This window comes from Camelus bactrianus, chromosome 18 (genome assembly GCF_048773025.1).
Source record: "Camelus bactrianus isolate YW-2024 breed Bactrian camel chromosome 18, ASM4877302v1, whole genome shotgun sequence".
NCBI classification, from domain to species: Eukaryota; Metazoa; Chordata; class Mammalia; order Artiodactyla; family Camelidae; genus Camelus; species Camelus bactrianus.
In genome coordinates this window covers 27197890-27205834 of record NC_133556.1, presented here as the reverse complement: position 1 = coordinate 27205834, position 7945 = coordinate 27197890, and the positions used below count along the sequence as shown (strand labels likewise).

Below are 7945 nucleotides of genomic sequence, written 5' to 3'. Positions count from 1 at the left end.
CCCTTCCCCTCCCTCCTTCACGGCCCGAGCAGCCCCGCCCCCGGCTGGGCCCAGGCGTGCGCCTGCTGCGCCCCCCACCCCCTTCTGGCACAGCTCGCCCGCCCTCGCTGCAGCCGGGAGGAGGCGGCGGCTGGGGAGCCCCAGGCCCCGCCTGCCCTTGGCCCTTCCCGGGAGGCTGGGAGACCTGCTCTACCCGGCCCTCGGTGGGTGAGTGCGAGCGGCGGGTGGCGGGTGGGGCCTCTGCAGGCGGAGGCACCGAGAGCGGGGGCGACGCCTGTCATTGCTCCAGGCCCAGCGGGAGGACTCACCGACATCCCCGCTGCTCCGCTCGGCCAGGGCGTGCCCGCAGCTGCTCCCACCTCTGGGCCCCGGCTAGGGCCGCCTGGGGGCTCTGGTTGCTCGGCATTGAGGACCAGCAGGCAGAGCCTCGGAGCGGGCTCTCTCTCCCGAGGGCAGTGGCGTGGGACCCCGGCTGGCTGGCTGACCCACGGCGGCTCCGGCCATGCCCGGCTGGCCCTGGGGGCTGCTGCTGACCGCGGGCACACTTTTGGCCGCCCTGAGCCCGGGGCCACCGGCGCCCGCCGACCCCTGCCATGACGAGGGGGGCGCGCCCCGCGGCTGTGTGCCCGGCCTGGTGAACGCGGCCTTGGGCCGCGAGGTGCAGGCGTCCAGCACGTGCGGGCGGCCGGCCACACGGGCCTGCGACGCCTCCGATCCGCGGCGGGCACACCCTGCCAGCCTCCTAACCTCCGCAGGGGGCACCACAAGCCCTCTATGCTGGCGTTCGGACTCGCTAACGCAGGTGCCCCTCAACGTGACCCTCACAGTGCCCCTGGGCAAGGCTTTTGAGCTGGTGTTCGTGAGCTTGCGCTTCTGCTCGCCACCCCCAACATCCGTGGCCCTGCTCAAGTCTCAGGACCATGGCCGAAGCTGGGCTCCACTGGGCTTCTTCTCCTCCTGCTGTGGCCTGGATTACAGCCGACTGCCTGCCCCTGCTGATGGCCCAGCTGGCCCAGGGCCTGAAGCCCTGTGCTTCCCTGAGCCCCAGGCCCAGCCTGACGGTGGTGGCCTTCTGGCCTTCAGCGTGCAGGATGGCAGCCCGCCAGGCCTGGATCTGGACAGCAGCCCAGTGCTCCAAGACTGGGTGACCGCTACAGACATTCAAATAGTGCTCACAAGGCCTACCATGCTGGGGGACACCAGAGACTCCACAGCCATGGTCCCTTACTCCTACTCTGCCACTGAGCTCCAGGTGGGCGGGCGCTGTAAGTGCAATGGGCATGCCTCCAGGTGCCTGCTGGACCCCCAGGGCCATCTGATCTGCGACTGCCGGCATGGCACCGAGGGCCCGGACTGCAGCCGCTGCAAGCCCTTCTACTGCGACAGGCCATGGCAGCGGGCCACTGCCCGGGAAGCCCACGCCTGCCTTGGTGAGGCCCTGGAGGGTCGCCTGGGGATCTTAGACCAGGCGAGCCTATCCCTGACCCATCCTTCCCTGCAGCTTGCTCCTGCAACGGCCATGCCCGCCGCTGCCGCTTCAACATGGAGCTGTACCGACTGTCTGGCCGCCGCAGTGGCGGTGTCTGCCTCAACTGCCGGCACAATACTGCTGGCCGGCACTGCCACTACTGCCGGGAGGGCTTCTATAGAGACCTGGGCCGTGCCCTGAGTGACCGCCGAGCTTGCAGGGGTGAGCCACCTGCCACCTATACACCCTCACCCTCTGGTTTCCCACATCCCTAGATGGGCTTCTGACCATCCCACTTCTGTCCTTAGCCTGTGACTGTCACCCTGTTGGTGCTGCTGGCAAAACCTGCAACCAGACCACAGGCCAGTGTCCCTGCAAGGATGGCGTCACTGGCCTCACCTGCAACCGCTGTGCCCCTGGCTTCCAGCAGAGCCGCTCTCCAGTAGCACCCTGCGTTAGTGAGTGACGCCGCCCTGCTTAGACCACCTCAGCCGAGGTCACCCCAGCTTTCTCTGCTGCCTACCTCTTCCCTGAGCCCTGCACATCCCCCTGCCCCCCTCAACTGTCTCCTGAGCCCTGCAGAGTCCCCTGCCCCCCTCAAACGCAGGCCATTATCCCATCCTCTCCAGAGACCCCTGTCCCTGGACCCACTGAGGAGAGCAGCCCTGTGGAGCCCCAGGGTGAGTGGAGGTCCCAGACCACCATGTCCATAGGGGGAGGGGGTAATGGGTTCAAGGAAGGGAAGAGGAAAGGATGGGGGAAGGAGGTGGGGATCTGTGCCAACCTCCTCCTGCGCCCTCCTCCCAGACTGCGACTTGCACTGCAAACCCGCCCGTGGCAGCTACCGCATCAGCCTGAAGAAGTTCTGCAGGAAGGACTACGGTAGGCTGCCCTGAGGCCTCCTGCCCTCGACCTCCTCACCTTGCCCTTACTTTCCCTCTGGATACCCTGACCCTAGCTGGACCCCAAGGCCATACCACACCCCTCTGGTCCTCCGCTGTCCCTGTCCCCGCCCTGTCAGCCCCCCGTGGCCTTCGTGTGCTCGCGATGCTACGTGTCCCCTGTGGGTTCCTCCTCCGCGCCCCTCCCACGCGCCGCCGCCGGGTGCTCCTCTGCGCGGCCCGCCCCCTCCGGGCCCCGCCCCGCCTGAACCTGCCTCCTCTCGCCCCCCTTGCAGCGGTGCAGGTGGCAGTGGGCGCGCGGGGCGAGGCGCGCGGCTCCTGGACGCGCTTCCCGGTGGCCGTGCTTGCCGTGTTCCGGAGCGGCGAGGAGCGCGCGCGGCGCGGGAGCAGCGCGCTGTGGGTGCCGGCGCGGGACGCAGCCTGCGGCTGCCCGCGCTTGCTACCCGGCCGCCGCTACCTGCTGCTGGGGGGCGGGCCCGGGGCCGCGGTCGGGGTCCCCGGGGGCCGGGGCCCCGGGCTCAGCGCCGCCCGCGGGAGCCTCGTGCTGCCCTGGCGGGATGCGTGGACGAGGCGCCTTCGGAGGCTGCAGCGGCGCGAGCGGCGGGGGCGCTGCGGGGCGGCCTGAGCCCGCAGGCCGGGCGGGGACCGGGCTGGGGCCAGGCGGGGCCCTTCCCACACATCAAGGCGCACGTTCATCCAGTGCATCAGCCTGCTGAGGAGTCTTTGCTCACGTCGCGCGCGTCGCCATCTGGGCCCTCGCCCGCCCCTGCCCCGCGCCTCCCTCAGTGCCTCGAGCTCCTGCCCAGGAGGGGTGTAACAGACACAATGAAACCTCCGCCCCAACCCAGAGGGATGTAATAGCCCCAAAGAGTTGTTTCGAGGCCCCCCTTGGCAGATGTCATTCCAGAGGACTCCTTGGTCCCCCACCTTGGAGCTATCTGCCCCCCTGCAAGAGGGCACCGTGATCCCAGAGGGCTTTCACAGCCGAACGGTTAGAGGCTCTGCGAACACCCCAAGGAGGTGTCACCCCAAGGGCCCCTGTGACACCTCCCCCGTGATGTCGTGATCCCTCAGCGTTCCCACTTTCCCAAAAGGAAGTGACCCCCTCTTCCCTAAACAGTTATGAATCCCATTGTGACGCCAGGACCTATAGAAGTCTAAGAACACCCCCAAGAGCCGCTGTGACTCCACCCTCCCCATGGACTCTGTGATCCGCCAGAGAGCGCTCTGACTACCCAGGAAGCACCGCGGCCACCCACCATAGACGTCTTTGGACCCCCATGGGGCTCCATGCCACTGGCTCCCCCGCCCCGTGTCAAGACCTGCAGAGGGCGCTGTGACTCCTCCCCCAACGAGGACGGCGGCCTCTGGTCCTCGTCTGTCCCTCCTGTCACCTCTGCCTGCCGTGTTGGGCGTCCGTGTCCCTGTCCCTGCTGCGTCTTTGCCTGTGTTCGGCCTCTTTCTTGGCCTGTGGTGTCCCTGTCTCTTGTCTCCGTCTGGCCGTCTCTCTTGGCCTGTGCCTCAGGGCTCCACCGCTCAAGTCCCGCCCGGAGGACCCCTGCTCCCCTTCTCCGCCCGCTTGGGACCGGACGTCGTGCCCACACGGACGCGCGTTCCCAGGTCTCCGCGTGACCCGGCGCGGCAGCGACTCGGGCGGGCACCCCTCCGGACTCCCGATGCTCCAGGTCTTGCTGGAGGGTAGGCCCCCGCAGCACACCCCCGACTCACTCGCGCCCCCTCCCCTCGCACCCGGGCCCTTGCTGAGCCCGCGCATGCTCCGCCGCCTCGCCGCCCGGCGTCTGTGCGCATGCCCAGGTCCACTGCGAGCAAGACCCGCGGGCGCCCCGGGTGGGCAGCTGGCGGAGAGTCTCAGCGGGGGCGGGGCCGCGCGCGCGCGTGCGCAGAAAGGCCGGCTCCCTGTCGCTCGGCTAGCTGAGGAGAAAGCGGTGTGGCCGGCGGAGGTGGGTTCGCGGCCCGCGCCGCGGGAGGAGGTAGGTGCACGGCCGGGAGGGCAGGAGATTGACGGCCCGGCGCGGGGACCGCTGGGGCTGCAGGACAGGGTGGCCAGCTGTCACTGCAGCCGGGGCGTGCTGACAGAGGGGGCGTGGGGGCCTGGCTGCGGGGCCTCGGTCCGAGGCGGGGCGCGGGGGCCGGCCGTGGCGCTGGTCGGGGGTTCAGAGCCCGCGCGCCCGGGGCCCGCGGCCGTCCGCCTGGCACTACCTGCCGCCCCCCGCCTGATACTGCCAGCCCGCCCCGAGGACCGAGCGCCAGGCGGGGCGTGAGATGGGGCCGAAGCCTGCCTCGGCGCTGCGGGACACCCACCCCAAGGGCAGAGCCCACGCCCCTCGCCAGGCGCTGTCCGCGCCCCGGCCGGCTCAGGGCGAGGCGGCTGTCGGAAAGAGCTGTCTGTGTCACTCCTTCCTTGGGGCGCTTTCCGCCTCTGCGGGGTAGGAAATCCTCTTCTGGACTCGAAATTGCAACAGATTCTCAGATAATGTTCTGCCTTTAAAGACCTGCAGCTGCTCCAGTCCCAGCCCTCCGCTAGCCCCAAGATGACACGCCCGCCCACCTGCCACCTAGGTATCTACCCAGCCTCTGAGCTCCGTCTGGCGGGTGCCGCCTTGGGTGGTCGCTGTGCCAGGCGGCAGTTGTCTTCCAGGCTGTGCCAGGGAGACAGAAGCATTTCCACAGGGCCCCTGGCACGGTGCTTTCTGAGCCTTGAGTAAGCACAGCTGGAGGTTGGGGAGGGGCTGCGTCCGGTCAGGGTCCTCCCCGGGCAAGGGTGCTAATAGCCTGGTGACCTCACTCGGGACAGATATAAATGAGCAGTGGGTCTTCTGGATTGGCTGGAGGTTGTCTAAGGACCACCTGGGCTGTGCAGAGGCACAGGCTGTTAGGTTAGCAGTGTGCCTGAAGTACAGGCCTGGGGGCCCAAGTGCTTGTGGTTGTGATACTGGTGTTGAGGTTTTCCCCCAGCTGTTTATTCCTGTCAGGAGTCTGTCTGCCTTTCCAGAGCCAACAGAAGCCCTGGAAAGTGGTTTTTCTTATTTCTGTGTATGTTTGCTGTGACTTCCAGGCAATTGCAGGGGAAAAAATGGGCAAAAAACTGTCTATTATTTGGCAGATATAGCTGTTTACCTTACTTGAGGGCAAGGGTTCCATCTTCACTTTCTTGCCCAAGCATATAGTAGCCACCTTGAAATATTGACTTAATGGCTTTAAGAAGTGTGCAGGTTCTTTTCTTTTTAAAGGATACAGGCTGGGAGAAACAAACTCAGGTAAGAAAAGATCAAAAAATCCCACAAAGGTTTTACAGTTACCATTTCTGGCCGGTGGTACTACTCCCACATGCACTTCCTTTTATGCTGAAGGTTGGTCCTCATCTAATCTTCTCAGCCCTCAGATAAAGCTGTAGGTGAAGTGCTTATCTAGTTACGAGTAGTCTGTTTAGAAGCAGACCATGTCGCATTCGTCTTTGCCTGGCAGGGAATAGGCCAGAGGTTCTCCCTGAATGGTTGTTAAAATGAACCATGGTGCAGTGGTTTTTTGTCGGGGTGAAGGATGACCTTCAGAGGATACAGAGGTAATCTGGTAATCTAGGCAGGCTTTTCATAACAATAACAAAATTCACCCCCTGAATTTGCAAGTTCCCCTGCAGGTGGGCCCCACCAGCTACCACTGATCACAGCTGCCAGGACTGTCCAGCAGGCCAGGTGACCTTGGGCACACTGTATTGCTCCTAATTCTCATTACCATCTGAGCCAACCTCAGAAAATATGTTTAAGTGTTTGCTTTTAGATGGTTTCTGGTTTAGAGTGAAGAAGGACAATGAAGCAGGTTATAAAAAAGCACTTAACATTTACCCTGTTCAGAGTTTGACCTGTTTGAGCATACCTTCTCTGTTGTGACAACTCTGTACAGGGAAGAAAGACGTCCTTTTCAACTCGAAGCAGCAGTTTCAGTGGCTGTTTCAAGTGTCACTTTCCAAAAGGAGATAACATCAAAGAAACAACACCTTATAAGACCAGTAATCAACTTGAATTCATGATTTGTTGAGTTTCATTATTCTCTCAACATACATTTATCCAAATCATACTTCACACGATGCCCTGTGTTCTGTGGCTACAAAACTGAGTGCACCTCTGCCCTTGAGGAACTTACTGTGCGGTGGGGAGATGGGCCCATGAACTTCACTGTGGTAGGTGCACCTGCAGAAATGGACAGAGCTTGATATGAGTTCAGAGGGGTAGAATCCAGCTGGCCTCTAGTGGGGGCTCCTGAGAAGGGCTTGAGTTAAATTTTGAAGAATGAATGGGAGTGGCAAGACCATGTGAGGGAAAGAGACTTCCAGGCAAAGGGACAGTGTGTGAAGTACGGGGCACACCCACCCACGGGCTGTTGGGAGAAGGGCAGTGGATAGCTCCGGTGGTTGGGGTGAAGAGAGGGAGATGAAGTTAAGGAGCTAGGCTGGCGGCAGATCAGGAAGGCTTTGAGTACCAGGCCCGAGCTTAAATTTTACCCTGATAGCCGTGGTGGGCCACTAAAGGATCTTGGGTTTGTTTGTGACTGGTTAGATTGTGCTCTCATGGGTGACCATACAGTTCTGGCCAGAATGGGCTGCTGAAGGGCTGCCCTGGGTAAAGGGTGCCTAACGGGATACTGTAACACACCTAGCAAGACAAAAGGCCCAGTACCGAGGAAGGGCAGTGGGGATCAAAAAGAGAGCAAGACCAGGAGACAATTGGCTGTGGGAATGGGAAGGGCTAGGGATAAAAGAGGACTTAGAGAACACTCCAAGACTGGCTGACTGGCAGCTGGTAGGGCCATGCCACACACAATATGCAGGAAGGGAGCAGGCCTGGGAATGGATGATGACTTTGAATACAGGGATGTTGAGCTGAGGGTGGATGAGACTTCCTGGGTATATGTTGATCTGGAGCCAAGGAGAGCAAACTGGGTTCAAAAGCATTCTGGGCACTTGTTCCTGTGTGGCACTGAAGCCAGAGAGTAGAGTGGGAGAGTGTATGGAATGAGGAAAAGAAGACCAAACCCTAGAGGTACCTAATGTTTTATGTCCATAAAACACAGAGGAAATAAAGTAACAAAACTGATTAATAAGCTCTTGCCTTTGTGGGACATGGAGGCAGAATAGTGGGTTTTTCATTTCTGTCACAGAGCCCTAGTTTGTTGGTTAAACAGCAAAATGGAAGATACTAGAGTTACAAAATCACACAATTGATTCCAGAGGCCTTCTTGTCTTGTATGTTTATTTGCCTTTTGGGAAGCTTCCAGATTGTCACTCGTCTCAAAGGACCACCTTCCCTTCCAGACAGAGGGTTGGTGCTCTCAGACCTTTCTCGCAATTAGATCTCCGAAATAAAACCTTCTGAGACATAGAGACAGATCTGAGGTTGCAGAGTTCTCTGGGTCCTCTTGCTCTCCTTCCAGGACTCCAGTTTCTGTGTAATAGATCAGCATTAGCAGCTGGTGGGAAAAATTCTTGGGGATGCAGAGGCCAGGAGCGTAGTGCCCCCTCCCCAGTCTTTCTCCCACAGTGAGGGGCACACAGGAGAGG

The 7945-nt window shown here is 61.6% G+C and overlaps 1 protein-coding gene across 1 annotated transcript; it reads left to right on the top strand.

Moving 5' to 3' along the window:
- On the top strand, nucleotides 1-2995 carry NTN3 (netrin 3). The gene is made up of 6 exons (XM_074346488.1): nucleotides 1-1430; nucleotides 1502-1690; nucleotides 1777-1926; nucleotides 2098-2148; nucleotides 2276-2350; nucleotides 2646-2995. Exons 1-6 carry the CDS (start codon nucleotides 503-505, stop codon nucleotides 2993-2995), a joined length of 1743 nt encoding a protein of 580 aa, XP_074202589.1. The 5' UTR covers nucleotides 1-502.
- The last annotated feature ends 4950 nt before the right edge of the window (nucleotides 2996-7945 follow it).

Coding starts and splice junctions, on each gene's coding strand:
- NTN3 (XM_074346488.1), top strand. CDS start 503: ATGCCCGGCTGGCCCTGGGGGCTGCTGCTGACCGCGGGCACACTTTTG. Junction 1,431..1,501: donor GGAAGCCCACGCCTGCCTTG/GTGAGGCCCTGG, acceptor CCTTCCCTGCAG/CTTGCTCCTGCAACGGCCAT. Junction 2,351..2,645: donor GTTCTGCAGGAAGGACTACG/GTAGGCTGCCCT, acceptor CCCCCCTTGCAG/CGGTGCAGGTGGCAGTGGGC.